At 50.7% G+C, this 17,699-nt stretch overlaps 1 protein-coding gene across 2 annotated transcripts in view; it reads left to right on the top strand.

Moving 5' to 3' along the window:
* Window positions 1–212: 212 nt before the first annotated feature.
* brpf3b (bromodomain and PHD finger containing, 3b) overlaps window positions 213–17,699 on the top strand; it is an 18,759-nt gene continuing 1,272 nt past the window's right edge. Inside the window, exons 1-12 of one of the 2 annotated variants that reach the window (XM_030351033.1) lie at window positions 213–580; window positions 1,506–3,068; window positions 6,135–6,291; window positions 6,851–6,982; window positions 7,605–7,733; window positions 8,982–9,294; window positions 10,801–11,148; window positions 12,096–12,710; window positions 14,724–14,808; window positions 15,548–15,639; window positions 15,805–15,893; window positions 16,956–17,110. In XM_030351033.1, the coding sequence (XP_030206893.1) occupies window positions 1,510–3,068; window positions 6,135–6,291; window positions 6,851–6,982; window positions 7,605–7,733; window positions 8,982–9,294; window positions 10,801–11,148; window positions 12,096–12,710; window positions 14,724–14,808; window positions 15,548–15,639; window positions 15,805–15,893; window positions 16,956–17,110 (3,674 nt within the window). In that variant the 5' untranslated portion in view covers window positions 213–580; window positions 1,506–1,509. Of the gene's footprint in view, window positions 581–1,505; window positions 3,069–6,134; window positions 6,292–6,850; window positions 6,983–7,604; window positions 7,734–8,981; window positions 9,295–10,800; window positions 11,149–12,095; window positions 12,711–14,723; window positions 14,809–15,544; window positions 15,640–15,804; window positions 15,894–16,955; window positions 17,111–17,699 lie in introns of both variants that reach the window. The other variant, XM_030351032.1, reaches the window with a different exon arrangement.

Below are 17,699 nucleotides of genomic sequence, written 5' to 3'. Positions count from 1 at the left end.
TTATTTCATGCTACATTTTGTAAATCTCATTCTTTTTCTATTCTGTACCTTCTGGTTATAAATTATTGAAACCATACATTATTAACCATTTTCGTGAGAAGAACCAGATATTGTACATTATACTGCAGATCCGGCTGATTTCACGGGCGAGTGGCCCGCGCGCGAAAATGCTGGCGAGGTTGAGTGTAGGGGCGGGGCTTATGCGGGCTCGCTCTCCAAACTCCGCTCACCACATAGACAGCTAGCCAGCTACTGCTAGCCCAGGCTAGCCATTCCTCTACTAACAAACTAGCTCGACAACAAGCCGTTTTTAAACTTAAGATCGGGCGCCCATCCCGTTCGCGTTTTGAGAAGACATTAGTTGTGTTGGGGCATTATATACGGGATGTTGAGAAAAAAACGGGAGCGAATTAGACGGTAAAACATACCGGCGTTTGCGGCAAATCTGAGGTGCGCGGCTAGCTCACGTTAGCTGCTAACTTTTGGTGGTATTTCTAGAGGAGCTACTGGCCAGATATTGACGGTTGTGGACGCGGCCGGGTACCTACTGTTGGGGTGCCTGTGTCAGTCACTGCAAAAGGTAAGAGGGGTTGTTGTCCCACTTGAAACGATATATTTTGTTAACCATGTAATTGCTGGCGTTAAATATTTCAGCTATAATGGATTAGCATTGCTCCTGTATGTTGTCTATGTGAAGGCATACGGGGTGAGGAAAGTTAGCTGCAATCGTAGCCGCTCTGGACTCAAACTACTTTGACAACGATCTATGTATTCCTAATATTACTTATATACATTGAACCTATGTATTACTTGTTATAAATTGATCTTAATAAGTGGCCGAGTGTTTGAGAACGTTCTAATACTGTAAATATGGCTGACATTTTGCTCTCAAGATAAGGAGTGTGTGCCATTAGAGGCGGTGTTATTCTTGACAATGATTGGCTGTGGCGCGCATCAATCGCAGTGTGGGAGCAGTTGATTGGCTTGGCAGGTCATGTTGTGGATAGCCTTGATTGTAGTTGCAGGGGCTAAATCTGCATATTGAACTGATCTATAATTCGACTGAATTTGGTAGGCATCTATCTAATAAGAGTAAGTTAAATTGCGACATGCGTATTTTTTCTTTCTTATCCATGTTAAATTTGTTGAGTTGTGTTGATACCATCTATTGTCGGCAAGAGTCCATCCGAATGTACTGATCACCAATATTGATCATCATAGTTGAGGCCTGTCATCTCTTAAATCTCAGATGTAATTTGACATATTCTTTTTTAATTAAAGTGAGCTGAGGCCAAAGATTTCTGAATTGAATACTAAAATAAAGAAGTCATCATTTCAATTAATCAGTGATCTTGCCACAGCAATCATAGTAATCTATAGTAATAACACCAGCCTAAATGTTTAAATCCCTATCAAATGGCTGTGTCACCATTCCAATTAAGTATTGTTGTAAAATGGCAGTCCTTCCTTGAATATTAATAACGTGTGTTGCTGCATGGTCAAAGGTCCATGACGAAGCCACGCCGTAAGAGCCAAGTGGCATGGGGGGCCGGAGCTGGCAGCCGACGGTCCGAAGACGCCACCGGCTGTCGCCGGGGTGCACGGCAACCGCCGGCGTCGCCCTACGGCCTGAAGACGTCCCCCACCCGGGACGGCCTGAGCTACTCCCAGACCCAGCGCGTGGTGGAGGTGGACCTGGACGGCAGGCTGCATCGCATCTCCATCCTGGACCCCCTGGCGGTCATCACGGAGGACGAGATGATGGCGCAGGACATCGTGGAGTGTAACAGCAACAAGGAGAACAGCGAACAGCCCTCGCCGCCGGCCAGCGGCCCCCAGGCGGTCCGCAAGCCCGCCACGCCCCGCGGCCGCAGGAAGGACCCCAAGAGCTCCTCCGTCAAGTCCTCGCCCTTCTCCAAGAACCACGGGCCCAACTCGCACCCCCAGACCCCCGACAAGGGGGGCCCCCACCAGGGCGGCGCCGTGGCGGCCCTCCCCGAGCCCACCTTCCGCCTGCTGGAGACGTTCCGGCCGGCGCAGGCCCCGCCCCTGCCCGCGGCGTACTACCGCTTCATGGAGCGCTCGGCGGAGGAGCTGGAGGCGGAGGCGGAGTACGACATGGACGAGGAGGACGCGGCCTGGCTGGAGATGATCAACGCGGGCCGCCGGGCCGACGGCCACCCCGGCGTCTCGGCCGACACCTTCGAGCTGCTGGTGGACCGGCTGGAGGAGGAGGCGTACCGCGAGGCGCGCAGCCGGGCGCCCTCGCAGAGCGCGGCGGACGACGACGACGCCTTCTGCTGCGTGTGCCTGGACGACGAGTGCCTCAATAGCAACGTCATCCTGTTCTGCGACGCGTGCAACCTGGCCGTGCACCAGGAGTGCTACGGCGTGCCCTACATCCCCGAGGGCCAGTGGCTGTGCCGCTGCTGCCTGCAGTCGCCGCAGAGGCCGGCGGAGTGCGTGCTCTGCCCCAACCGCGGCGGCGCCTTCAAGCAGACCAGCGACGGGCGCTGGGCGCACGTGGTCTGCGCCATCTGGATCCCCGAGGTGTGCTTCGCCAACACGGTGTTTCTGGAGCCCGTGGAGGGCGTGGCCAACATCCCGCCGGCCCGCTGGAAGCTCACTTGCTACCTGTGCAAGCAGAAAGGCCAGGGCGCGGCCATCCAGTGCCACAAGGCCAACTGCTACACGGCCTTCCACGTGACGTGCGCCCAGCGCGCCGGACTCTTCATGAAGATCGACCCGGTGCGGGAGACCAGCGTGCACGGCACCACCTTCTCCGTCAAGAAGACGGCCTTCTGCGAGGTGCACTCGCCGCCCGGCCAGGAGGACGAGGGCTCGGACGAGGAGGCGGAGCGGGACAGCGAGGGCCGCGTGGTGGGCAGCCGGCGGCGGGCCAGCAGGGGGCGCAGCGCCTACTCGGAGCTCCCCACCACGCCGAAGCGCGGCCGGAAGGGCGACGGCGCCGGCAAGCAGGGCAAGAGGAAAGGGAAGAAGGGCGCCGGGGACGCGGTCCAGTGCCCTGCGTCGCCCGTGGCGACGGTGCCGCACATACCGACCCCCAGGTACGCCGTCTTTACCGCCCCCGTCACACGGTCGCCATGACCCCGTGGAGCTGTGAGGGGGTGATCTTCTGTGTCAGTGTAATGTGCCTGTTTGAATTCTCTCCAGTACAGTGTTTGCCAAATCTCCACTCTAAATTGTTGTGGTTTTTTGTGGGCACATTTAGGGATGGACCGATCAGGGTTTTTTGAGGCTGATACTGACGACACTTTTTTTTTCAATGTGTGATCACATAAGCAGGTCCGACATCAATTTCACTGCATTATTTTACAGATCAATTGATCTGACCAATTATTTTCAATTTCTTTATGAAATTCTGCCAAGAATTCTCCATTTTGTTCAAATTCCATTGGTGCATCCCGGTTTATATATCATGTACATCTATATTATAAACTGGTACTATATCAAGGAAGATAAACAAGATAATTTTCTAATCATAAAAAATGCCTTATTTGAAATCGGTTCCTAATTATTTAGGCTAGGCTTTTCATAACATATCGTCACATAAATAGAATGCATAAATATATTTTAAACGTGATCTGGCAATGGACATTGCTGAGGTCAAATATTTGCACTCCTTTCTACTACTGTGACGTAGACCAATTACCGCGTTGATCGTGGGCTGATCACTTTCAAGGCTGCAGTTCTCGTTTCCCTTTTATATTTAGTACTTCAAGTGACAAAACCGGCTGCTGCGACAGAAGCAGCCTCCGTATTTTTATTTTGCCCATGGAAGTGTATCGGCGAAACCCACCGACTCTTTGTTAAACCAGTGGGTGACCATGAAAGGAGTGCTGTCAATGGCACCCCTCCAGAGCTCTTCCATGAGGCCAGCTGCAGCAGACAGCGCGGTTATTAAGTACACGTTTCAAATAAGCATAGTGTTGCTTCAGATTCTAGTAACTAACTATGCATGTCAATTAAATTCACAGCGTTAAATGTAGGACAGGATTGATTGTCTCAGTGACTAAACCTAATGACGATGTGTCTTGCCCACAATGCGTCTTGTGCAGAAGAGATCCTGAATCCCCTGATCGCCTCCTGAAATCAGCCCATTTTTATGTCTTTCAAAATTTCCCCATCATGAGTTTAGGGCATGTATCAATAATGATTGATAGGTGAATCACTCTAACCAGGAACAGTAGATCAAGAACTATATTGACCCCCAAACCATTTAATGTCTAATCTGTAATGTTTAATTTGTTATAATCTATTAATTACATAGCCTATGACATAGCAAAGCATTACATCCAAATCCAAGTGATCAAGAGGTAGCTTGCCTGCAACACATTCCTCTCTGGCAATCAGTAACATACACACACATCTAGGGCTGGGCGATTAATCGAATTTCAATCTCAAGTTCGATTTTAGTGTCAAACGATCACAAAACGAATATAATCAAGTTTTTTTATTTTTTTTTATCAGAATCAGCTGCCGATACAGCTAGCTACATATCTGTACATTATTTTAGATTTGACCATTTTTCTTTTTGACCATTTTGTGTATTTTTTGTAGTTGAAATGTCAATGTTCTCAGTTACAAAGTAATAATAATAATCGTGATTTCAATATTGACCAAAATAATCGTGATTATGATTTTTCCCATAATCGGACAGCCCTACACACATCACATAAATGCAAAGCTGGCAATGCTCACAACCACGGGGACACAATACATTTTTTAATGCTTGGATGTCCTTCCCTTTGACATGTCATCAGGCACAATATGAATCTACGTTAAGCAGCTGTTGAGTGCAGCAACGGTTACCATGGTGATCTGTTTGCCTGTATGTATGTATGTCAATGATGGCACCCATTGCAAACCGAGTGTCCCTCGAAGGAAGGATTCCAAACGGCGTTCCCTCTCAGGATTTCTTCCTTGCTAGCTAAGGGATTTTTTTCTTGTCCTCTGGGGGGCTAGGGCTAGGGGGGGGGGGTGTTATAAATATATGACCTGTTAAGCCCTTTGAGACTGTAACTGTGATTAACGGCTACACAAATTGAATAGATCCAACCACACTCACCCCAGCGTCCCCAGGTAACCCCCCAGGCCTATTGGATGCTTGCTTGTGGTGAAGGGGTGGGACTTTTCCCGCAGGCCTAAAATTTTTTTTTTGTTTGGTTCCGGTTTTCGACCGACCCTGTCAATTTATGTGCGACCCAAATTATTTTAATTGTTTTATTTGCATAAATTATTTTTTGATGCAAACTATAATAACGTTTTTGTACAGCACTTCTTCATTCCGAATAAGGATGAGCGAATTTTCTCGTTTTTAAATGAAAACAACCTACCTATCAAATAAAATAAAAAAATACAATAGATTCCCTACCCAGTACCTACCCATGACCTCAACTGACAACCAACCTTTTTTTTTTTTTTTTAAGGCGAGAATATGGATGTAGATGTAGGCAGGATATAGCGTTGTGGGCCGGCTATATGAGGCCCACAACGCTATATCCTGCCTACATCTACATCCATATTCCACACGAAGCCGATTTCATGGCGAAACCGCAAAGGTCTTGTACGGTTCGGCCTTCCGTCCACACGAAGCCAGCGAATCCGCTGACCGAAACCGCAAACTTCTGAAACCACCCTCGGAGGTGGTTTCAAATCTACCCGGTTTCGTTTTGGATTCGTGTGGACGCCTGAAACCGACTGAAACCGTAAACCATGACGTCATCGCCCCACTCCTCGACCCTCTAGCCAATGACTGTTAAGCCCGCGGGGTCTCAGAACTCACAACAAGGATTTCTGTAGCAGAAGCAGCGCCCCTTATGGGCCTGGAATGTGTACTACAGCGTTTCTACAGATCTACCCAGTTTCGCTTGGCTTCGTTTTTACGGAGATACTGCGAAACCGGATAGATCGAAACCGTAACGGTTTCGGCTTCGTGGGGCCTGAGTCTACCTTTGGGTATCCTTGAGCAAGACACCTTACCTCTACCTGCCGCGAAACAAATCTGAATTCAATGCAGGACCCTTTGGGTCACAGTTTCTCCTAAATGTGGTATATAAGGCCTTGAGGTGTGCAGGGGATAGCACTAATTGATATCTATCTCTTGCCCGCAGGCTGAACATAATCTGCAAGGGGATTCTCTTCCAGAGGAAGACCCAGTTCATGCAGAGGATGCACAACTATTGGCTTCTGAAGCGCCAGTCACGGAACGGTGTTCCACTTGTTCGTCGGCTGCTCACCAACGTCCAACCACAGAGGCCCGCTGAACCGGTGGGCCCGCCTTTTTGATTAGCATGGTTTAATGGTGGCCTCAATTCAACGAAATAGGCCATTTCAACCGATATTTGGCAATCAAGATTTTGTAATATATATTTTTTACGTAAAAAGAAATGTCTACGTCTGTGTTATCTTATTAATAGTAAAAGGGATTTTGGTTTGTATTCAATGTTCCCCAAAATATGTTTTAATTGTAATATATGTCTGTGAAATAACTGTATTGGTATTATGTGGTGTTTAAAAGGGGAAGGAGGCTTATGGCTCCATCCTTCTTTTCAAAATCTGTTACACAGGTCTTCAACAACCAAACAAAAGCTAAACTTTAAAACGACTTGCTGGCCCCGCCCAGCTAATTTCTGTTTACGCCAGCCTGAATAAACGGATAAATGTAATGCACGCTGAAAGTTACATCAGCTCACCTTGTGTGTGTGTGTGTGTGTGTGTGTGTGTGTGTGTGTGTGTGTGTGTGTGTGTGTGTGTGTGTGTGTGTGTGTGTGTGTGTGTGTGTGTGTGTGTGTGTGTGTGTGTGTGTGTGTGTGTGTGTGTGCTCCAGCCCGAGGTGGATGAGAAGGTTTCTGCAGCGGTGGAGGCCCTGAGGTACTGGCAGAAGCTACGGCACGACCTGGAGAAGGCGCGGTTGCTGGTGGAGCTAATCCGCAAGAGGGAGAAGCTCAAAGGAGAGCAGGTAACTCCCCCCACTCGCCGCTGGTAGAGCTCCTTGCTGCTAGTTTGTGAGTGTGCAGACATATAAGAAAGCCTCAACATAAAGGATACCAAACCTTGTGGTAGATTTGGGTACGAAACGTGTCACTGACAGTAGGGCTGGGCGACTAATCGAATTTAGATCGCGATTTTGATTTTAGCGCCAAACGATCACAAAATTAACATAATGAAGTTTTTCGATTTTGTTATTATTATTAACAAAATCCCTTTTTTTTATGTTTTATAGAAAGGGCAGAACAGCTGGATACATATCTGTGTTCCATTTTAGATTGGAAAAATTTATTTTTGACCAGTTTACCCAATGTAAACCGCCTACCATGAGCAGGGTGCCCTTACCTGCTACTTAGTTACATGTCTCTGAGATAACTATGTATAAGCCTACAATTCTAAATAACTAAATAGTAAATGTCTTGCCCTGTTTCCGGCTAGGCTATTCATGAAGATAATGGCTAATTACTACTGGGACACGCTTGTTGTAATCCTGAACGCATCTTAAATGATATGCAAACGACAAGATTTTCCATGCGTTCCCTACTGTCCCCCCACCCTCCTCATTGTCTGCGGTGTTCTTCATCCTCCTCCAGGTCAAGGTTCAGCAGGCGACCCTGGAGATGCGCCTGACCCCCATGTTGGTGTTGCTGCGGGCCACCCTGGACCAGCTGCAGGAGAAGGACCTGGCCAACATCTTCTCGGAGCCCGTGGACATCAAGGAGGTGGGTGCAGCTCGGAGCCCAGCGTGTGAAGCGCCACGCTGGGTCCACGAGCCGACGAACGCGAGAGGATGAGAAGGGAAACCGGAGACGATAAGAGGGCTTTATTACTTCCAGTTGCAGTGCCCCTGACAATATGGAAGTATGCCACCTGGTTGTAGTCGCAGTGTGTGAGACCATCCACACCATTAGTAGTGGGGAGACTACTACTAATAATAATAATAATACATTTAATTTAGAGGCGCCTTTCAAGACACCCAAGGTCACCTTACAGAGCATATAGTCATCATAAATAAAAGACATTGTGGAAAAATAATAAATAAACATAATAAATAAAAAATAAATAAAACAAAAACAAGAAAAAAACCAAACAAACAATCAGAACAGTGATCAGTTAGACGTGTGCGAGTTAGAACAGGTGAGTTTTCAGTTGTGACTTGAAGGTTGTAATGGTGTCTGACTGTTTTATGTGTGGGGGGGAGGGAGTTCCAGAGCCTGGGTGCTGAACAGCTGAATGACCGGGCACCCATTGTAGTGAGTTGTGATGTGGGGATACATAGTAGTCCAGCAGAGGTTGAGCGGAGGGAGCGGGAGGGAGTGTATTCTTGGAGGAGGTCGCAGAGGTAACTGGGAGCTAGGTTGTGGAGAGCTTTGTAGGTGAGGAGTAGGGTTTTGTATTGGATACAAAACTAATACTATCTAGTACTAATACTGTACTAATGAGTTCGGTCCGCTCTAATTGTCTGTTGAACTGTGTGAATCAGAATAGCGTAGCGGAAGGTTGCTAGTTTGGTTCCCGGCTCCTCTTAGCTCGAATGTCAAGGTTTCCCTGAACAAGACGCCTCGACCTGACTGCTCCCGACGAGCTGGCTGTCGCCTTGCATGGTTGACTCCGCCGTCGGTGTGTGAATGTGTGCATTAATCGTTGCAAGTCGCTTTGGATAAAAAAGCCTCTGCTAAATATACATGTAAATGTAGCTCTGCTGGCTGGGTGGTGGGAGTGGCAACGTTTTCATGGCAGTGTGGATAGTAGAACTCTCGTAAACAAATAAGAGAGGTACGGGCACTTTAATCCTACTTCCAAGTAATGCTGAAAACACTCAATCCATTGAACTAGTTTCTAGCTCTGACCAAAGGGGAATCATTGTAAGCAACCTCTTTAGCATGAAGGAGCCTCTTTAGATTCATCCAACCGCGTGAGGGCGGAGACGAGCAGTCCCCTGACGGTATTGTCCCCCCCCCCCCCCCCAGGTGCCCGACTACCTGGACTTCATCACCGCCCCCATGGACTTCTCCTGCATGCGCTCCAAGATGGAGGCGCACGCCTACCGCTGCCTGGCGGACCTGGAGCTGGACTTCAACCTCATGGTGTCCAACTGCCTCCTGTACAACGCCAAGGACACGGTGTTCCACCGCGCGGCGCTCCGGCTGCGGGACCTGGGGGGCGCCGTGCTGCGGCACGCCCAGCGGCAGGCCGCCAACACGGGCCTGGACCCCGACACGGGGCTCCTCCTGGCCGAGTCGCCCCAGAAGCAGAACTTCTACAGCTGCACCTGGGAGGACGGTGAGTCTGGGAGCATCAGGGGCCACTCAACTCAACCTGTTCAGAGTTCACCTGTTCAGAGTTCACCTGTTCACCTGTTCACCTGTTCAGAGTTCACCTGTTCAGAGTTCACCTGCTCAGAGTTCACCTGCTCAGAGTTCACCCGTTCAGAGTTCACCCGTTCAGAGTTCACCCGTTCAGAGTTCACCCGTTCAGAGTTCGCCCGTTCAGAGTTCGCCCGTTCAGAGTTCGCCCGTTCAGAGTTCGCCCGTTCAGAGTTCGCCCGTTCAGAGTTCGCCCGTTCAGAGTTCGCCCGTTCAGAGTTCGCCTGTTCAGAGTTCACCCTAGGCTCTGCATAGCCAACCCCGTCCCTCCTCCTACTTGTTTTATGTTGTACGTCCTGGCACTTAAAGGTTGGGTATGGGATTTGCGAAATGCCTGCAGATTTTGAAAACACACAACTCAAATGGTCCTACCCCCTCTCCTTCAACGCTGACTCTGACTCCACCCATTCCAAGTACATGGACGCGCAATCATGCACGAGCGAACACAGATGCGCGAGAGCGAGTCATTTGCTAGTTAGCTAGCTCCAGTAGCTACCGCAGGATAACAACAAACAGAAGCTTGCTCTGGGTCACGAGGTTTGAGTACGTGCACGAAGGGGTCGCGCGCGGGTAATTGTCGCTTTGGATAAACACGGCTGCTAAATGCCCTACTTGTAAATGTAAATGTCTCCTGCAGTGACGGACTTTCAAAACTCGACTTGCTTAGAATGAAGTCGATTTTGTGGAGATTAGTTATTGTTTTGAGGGATTATAGGATTACTTGAAATCTGAGCCATCCTCTTTAAAGAGAAATCCTTGGCTGCAGGGTGTAGTGGTCTCCTGTGTTTGCAGTGGCTAATGGATAGGCTTTGCTACAAAATCGCTAATCAAGGATACAATCATAAAATAACTTTGTGCAGGGATTGGATAGTAAATGGTAAATGGACTGCATTTATAAAGCGCTTTTATCCAAAGCGCTCTACAATATTGCCTGACATTCACCCACTCATGCACACATTCACACACCGGCGACGCAGTCAACCATACAAGGCGACAGCCAGCTCGTCGGATGCAGTTAGGGTTAGGTGCCTTGCTCAGGGACACCTCGACGCTCGACACGGCTAGGAGGAGCCGGGGATCGAACTAGCAACCTTGCAGTTATTAGCCACACCACTCTACGTCCTGAGCTACTGCCGCCAGACTTGGATACATGACGTATGGAAGAAGATATACTTATCTGGCCTACCGGTCTCCCCCCCCCTTTCTCTCCCCCCCTCTCCCCCTTTCTCCCCATCTCGCCTCTCTGCCCCACTCTCCCCTTTCCCCTCTCCCCATCTCTTCCCCTCTCCCCCTCTTTCTCCCTCTCTCCCTCTTTCCCCTTCTCTCCCCTCTCTCCCTCTCTTTCTCTCCCCCTCTCTCTCCCCTCCCCCCCCCCCCTCCCCCTCCCCCTCCCCCCCTCTCTCCCCCTCTCCCTCCCCCCCAGTGGACAGCCTGCTGGACCCGGCCAACCGGCTCCACATGTCGGTGGAGGAGCAGCTGAAGGAGCTGCTGGACAAGCTGGACGTGGTGACCTCCCTGCGGGGCAGCGGCGCACGCACGCGGCGCGTCCGCCTGCTGCGCCGCGAGATCCACAACGTCCGCTTCCGCCAGGGACCGTCCCCCCGCCGCGGCCCGCTCAACGGCCGCCGCAAGGACCGCCACGAGAGCGACGACGACGGCGACGACGGCGTCGATGTGAAGGAGGAAGAGGAGGAGGAGGAGGAGCGGACGGCGAAGGGCGGAGCCGAGGCGAAAACCGACGGCGGGCGGTTTTCGTCGTCCTGCGATAAAGGTGGGGGATTACCGTAGCGACCGCGTCCGGCTGTCCTCTCAATGCCGAAAACGCTGTTTAACAAAACGAAAAAACGAAACAAAGCTAACATGAGCTATTGGCACATTGTCCTCAGGTAATTGAGCCAGGGTCCCCCCCCACGCACCAACCCAAACCACCCACTGACTCCAGTCTAGTAAGTAGGGGTCCCTCCAGAGTCTCCTTCGGCCATAGCTGCCTCTCTCTCTCTCTCTCTCTCTCTCTCTCTCTCTCTCTCTCTCTCTCTCTCTCTCTCTCTCTCTCTCTCTCTCTCTCTCTCTCTCTCTCTCTCTCTCTCTCTCTCTCTCTCTCTCTCTCTCTCTCTCTCTCTCTCTCTCTCTCTCTCTCTCTCTCTCTCTCTCTCTCTCTCTCTCTCTCTCTCTCTCTCTTCTCCCCCCCCCCCCCCCTAGTGTCTGCACCTCTTCCCCTCCCTCATAGACCCACCACCCCCATTAGCCATGCCATCTCACCCCAGCCCCGTCCAGAGAAGGAGTCGCCGTTGTCATTGTGTCTGTGTGTCCCGTCTGTCGGTTTCCAGTAGCACAGGGTGGCCCGGCTCACACCGCTCTGAGTCCTGCCCTTCCTCGTTCCCGCTCTCATCTTTTCGGGGTTCACCAGTGAACGGTCGAGTCCGCAGTTGTGAGGGCGCAAAAAAAAAAAATAGTTAAAGGGGCGCGCCTCCGGTGAGGTGTGGGCGCCACTCAGCCGGGTGGTTTGACGCGTCGACACCATGATAGAAAAACCATCACAAACGGACGTCATTGTCTCCAACGCGACCCCTCCGCGACACCACATCACACCACATAGTAAATGGACATTCATCGCCCAGCTCCACGGCCCTCGGTATCCAATTGAAACGCAGTATTCTCTTTCCCCCTCCTCCCCCCCCCCCCCCCCCCCCCCCCTTCCTTCCCCTCCCGTCTTTTCAGATGACCTCAAATCCACGTCCCCGCCCACGCTGGAACTCACCGGGCCGGCCCCGCCCCCTCGCCAGGAGGACACGCCCCTGGAGCCCCCCACCCTGCGGCCGATCACGGGCGAGCCGCGCCACTGTAAGCGCCTCAAAATGGACAGCGAGAGTTCCGACGGCGCGGGCGCCGCCGGCGACACGAACTGCGTTAAGAAGGAGGCGGAGGCGCCGCAGGTAACCCCGCCCCCTCTGCCCGCCCCCCCCGCCGCGCCGCTGACCAACGGCGTGTCCCCGACCTGCGCCGCCCCCCCGCGGCCGCCCACCACCGGCGTGGGCCGCCGCACCTCGGTGCTCTTCAAGAAGGCGAAGAACGGACGGCGCCACCCCCCCGACGGCCCCTCGCTCAACGGGAAGAGCGAGGCCCCCGAGGAGGCGGCCTCCAGCGTCCCCCCCACCCCCACCTCCACCGTCAGCACCCCCTCCTCCACGCCCGCCTCCACCCCGTCCAAGACCCCGCTGAAGAGCCTCCCGCCCGCCGGGGACCCCGCCACGCCCCGCTGCTGCTGGGCCTCGGGGCCCGACATCGGCTCGGACAGCGAGATGGAGGGGACCCCCCTGCGGGCGTCGGAGACCGGTGAGTAACGAACCGATCGGAGGCTCTCTCGCCGGTGCTTCGATCCAAAGCCATTCGCGAGAGGAAACGCAACCGAGGCATGCGATGTCCATTAGAGCAGATGGCTGGAGTAGTTCAATAGCGGCTACAAAGAGTACCACGCAACCTAGCTTTATGTTGGATCAGGTTAGAGTGGGGATGGCGAAAAATGTAACATATTCTTGACCGGCCACCGAGCCTCATTAACCGGTTGATACCGGTTAACCGATCAGATTAAAATAATTATTAACTAATTTGAATTGACAGCCATTTCGAGCCATGCCAGCCGCCTGCTATTTCGTAACTCTGCTTATCTCTCTCCCGTTCTGCCTCAGACTCACACGCACGCACACACACGCACACACACACACACACACACACACACACACACACACACACACACACACACACACACACACACACACACACACACACACACACACACACACACACACACACACACACACACACACACACACACACAGACACACACACAGACACACACACAGACACACACACACACACACACACACACAAATTCACACAGACACACACACACACACAAATTCACACAGACACACACACAAATTCACACACACACAAATTCACACACACACAAATTCACACAGACACACACACACACACACACACAGACAGTGTGTGTGTGACTCTAACCGCGGCACGACCTGAGTTTGAATTGAAACACGAGGCATGCTTACTGCAAGTTGACCGCGTGTAGAGAGCGGGCTCGAACGCCCACAATGGTCTGAAGTGGCGCGGACCTCGTTGAGACCCTGCGCGGGATTCACCATGGGCCAATCAGAAGAGGGCAGCGTTAGGAGGCACTCATTTGCAACATTGCCGCTGCTCATTTAAGAAAATGACAGCTCCGCTTGTTTAGTTTGGAGGAGACGGAAAAATTTAGGGTGAGGGATAATGTTTTTCACTTCACATTAAAGATCTGGAGATGGAATGAGATGGCTAACTGTAGTCTTATAGCGTTTAGTCTACTGTCCATAATAATTTTAGAGATCATATTCTCCGCGGCTCCCATTCGGGAATAATTAAGACCTGAAGAGAAATTAAACAGTGGGCTAGACTTCGAATAAGTCACCTCATCTGATCATCTATTTTTATTTTTACAGACAAGCGACAATTTTGATCGGTTAACGTTGATACGGTCAACCATCGGTCAAACGGTCATCGGTCAACATCCAGTGCAGAGTAGCAATATAGGAATCTAAATGACAAAACACGTTAAAATTGCAGTTACTGAATCTGGTTGTCTTTCTAAACTCGTACTGTACAACATGCAAGTAGCAGCATCCTTCTGCCTTATCCACCCCCACGGGGGTCCAACGTTGGCGTATTTTGGCAAGTGAATATTGTTAACCGAGAGATGCAGCAATGCTACCCGGACCTTTGCTCTGTTAGTCATCCTGTGTTAGTCACAGGGACTTGGCGGGGGGCCAGGTTTACGTAACGATCTGACACATGATTCAGTGTGGAAATGCAGCTTGGAGACCGGCAGTTGGCATGATTACGCAAGCTTGCAAACCTAGACGGATCCACACTGCTACACCTGTGCTGAAGCAAGGATCCATTGACTCGTATTGGTCGTGTTATTGGTCGTCCATGGTTGTAGCAGTAAAAATACCAATATTTGCGACCTACAATGGACCTGTACTGATGGCTGCTCGTGTTATGCTTACTTTCTCATCACTCAGATTCAAGAATCAAAGGTTTCTTATTTGTCACATACTCGTACAGGATGTGCAATGAAATGTGTGTGATATACTCTGTATTTTCTGTGCTTAAGAAATAATTCAAATAAAATACAATAAGTTTTAACAGAAATAAAGAATATTATACATTTATATACAACTAACTGGATGACCAGGGCGATATTGTCAGGGGGTTTGAGTGACCTGCGGAGGTCATTTAGTCCTGAGTGAACGTCCATTGTGTCTGCTGAACACCGACTCTGCCCTGCAGGTCTCTCCAACGGGCTGAACGGACACAGAGACGGCCGGCCCGACCCCCTCTGCCGGCCCGCCCCCCCCTCGCTACACAAGAACATGTAAGGCATCAGGATAACGCCCCCTTATTGCTTTTTAAGTGCTTATTTAGGCTTGCTTTTATGCGTCTGTATGGCTGTATGGATGGATGAATGGCTGTCTGGATGGATGAATGGCTGTCTGGATGGATGAATGGCTGTCTGGATGGATGAATGGCTGTCTGGATGGATGAATGGCTGTCTGGATGGATGAATGGCTGTCTGGATGGATGAATGGCTGTCTGGATGGATGAATGGCTGTCTATGGATGGATGAATGGCTGTCTATGGATGGATGAATGGCTGTCTGGATGGATGAATGGCTGTCTGGATGGATGAATGGCTGTCTGGATGGATGAATGGCTGTCTGGATGGATGAATGGCTGTCTGGATGGATGAATGGCTGTCTGGATGGATGAATGGCTGTCTATGGATGGATGAATGGCTGTCTGGATGGATGAATGGCTGTCTATGGATGGATGGATGAATGGCTGTCTGGATGGATGAATGGCTGTCTATGGATGGATGGATGGATGGCTATGTGGATGGCTATGTGGATGGATGTCTGGATGGATGGATGGATGGATGGATGGATGGATGGACGGATGAATGGCTCTGGATGGATGGATGGATGGATGGATGGATGGCTGTCTGGATGGATGGATGGATGGATGGATGGATGGTCCGTGAGTTGATGCTTTGAAGAAGGTCTGAAATAACTGAAAGACACTGTGTGCTGCCCCCCCCCCCCCCCCCCCCAGTAGCACGCCTCTTAAGAGAAGCCTTGGCAAGCCGGCCTTGTCCAAGGTGCCCTTCCTCGAGGTCCTGAACGGAGACTGCCACTACACCGCCCCCGGTGAGTCCGACCAGTCTGACCCGTTTGCTTCGTGTTCAACCCAACGTTTCGATGTTTACACTCCCAAAACATCTCAGGCAGCGACGTAATCCTTTGTAACGTTTGTATATTGCGTTCTTTGCTGTGCTAATCTCAACGCTGTGGTTCCTCCTGCTGGTTGTCCAGGCGACAGCAGCCAGGTGTCTGAGGATGAGCTGGAGCCTCTGGAACTGGTCTGGGCCAAGTGCAGGGGGTACCCCTCCTACCCCGCGCTGGTGAGGCCTGCTCAGCAACACCTAGCAGCGGGGCTGCTCCCTTATGGGGAAAATCATAATCATGATTATTTTGGTCAATATTGAAATCACGATTATTCAAACGATTATTTTTAGTTTGAAAACATGATGTGTTTATTCAGCATGTCTATCCCAATAAACACTTTGTAACTGAGAACTTTAAAATTTCGCCTTAAATAAATGCACAAAATAGTCAAAAAGAAAATGTTGCAATCTAAAATATTATTAAGATATGTATCCGGCTGTTCTGCCCTGTCTATAAAACATAAAATAAAAAAAATATTATTATATTTTTTTTTATCAAAAAACTTGATTATGTTAATTTTGTGATCGTTTGACGCTCAAATCGAAATCTCGATCAAAATTCGATTAATCCTCCAGCCCTACCTAGCAGTATCTAGCACGGCTCGGCCTCCTTAAGCACCAACTACTAAATATTAAGCAACATTTAGCCCATTGTAGCACCGCTTTGTAACACCTGACATCATATTGCACAGCTGAGTGGATTTTAGCACAACGTAGCACTGCTCAGCCTTCAGCCTAGCATCCACAATTCAGCCCCGCTTGGCACCACCTAGCATAATTTATCACAACGTAGCACTCCCTAGCATAATTTACCACAATGCGGCACCACGTAGCATCCTTTATTTGACGCGACATAGCACAGCTTGGCATCACCAGTCATTTGGCATAGCTAAGCTCCGCTTGGCACCACCTAGCGTCCTTTACCACAGAGAGGCCCCACCTAGCAGCATTTAGAGTCATTAAGCACAGAGAGGCCCCACCTAGCAGCATTTAGAGTCATTAAGCACAGAGAGGCCCCACCTAGCAGCATTTAGCGTCCTTTAGCACGGCGAGGCCCCACTTAGCATCATTTAGCGTAATTTAGCACAGCTCGGCCCCACCTAGCATCATTTAGCGTCATTTTGCACAGCGAGGCCCCACCTAGCATCCTTTAGCACAGCTCGGCCCCCCCTAGCGTCATTGAGCCCTGCTCGGCCCCACCTCGCCCAGTGGCTGAAGCTCTTCCTGTGCGTTCCTCAGATCATCGACCCAGAGATGCCGGAGGACGGCGTCCTGCACAACGGCATCCCCATCCCCGTCCCCCCCAAGGAGGTGCTGCAGCTGGGGGAGGCCCGGCAGGAGGAGGCCGGGGAGAGGCTCTACCTGGTGCTCTTCTTCGACAACAAGCGCACATGGTGAGGGCGCACACACACCCACCGTCTCACTCACACCGTGTCACGCCATGACCTCGTTCACACCGCGTCTCCTGCTGTGCCTAAAGGGTTCGTTATGGTTCCACGTCGACGCAGCGCAAGTTGGTTTACGGACCCCTTACGTCCTCGCGGACACTCCTTGCGTCCACCGCAAGCGCCTGACGTGCGCCTCCCAAAAAATTGTAATCTTGCGTCGAGGCGACACACCAGCAAGGGCTGTGATTGGTCCGCTCACTAAAACCCGACGCAGAACCAAAACTGGTTCACGGCTCCGCAAAAGCGTCTGCATGATCATTTGTTACAAGATAACACAACTTGAAAGTAGGCAGAGACTGAGGCGTCCGAGCAATTATCAGAACAACACGCTTAATAACAAATTAACCCTCACAGTAACGGTAGCCAGGGAAACCAACCCAAACGTCAACTCATCAACAACTCATGTGCCCAAAAGTGGGCGCATTATTGGCTAATTATTGAAATTGGCCAGAGTAGTATTCTGGTCTTAAGCCACAGTCTAGACATCGGTGCTGAATTAGTTAGTACCTATTTAGCTCTGGTCAAATATGAATAA

This window comes from Gadus morhua, chromosome 1 (assembly GCF_902167405.1).
Source record: "Gadus morhua chromosome 1, gadMor3.0, whole genome shotgun sequence".
Classification (NCBI taxonomy): Eukaryota; Metazoa; Chordata; class Actinopteri; order Gadiformes; family Gadidae; genus Gadus; species Gadus morhua.
Note: the sequence above shows the minus strand (reverse complement) of the source record. Positions and strands in the feature narration are given on the sequence as shown.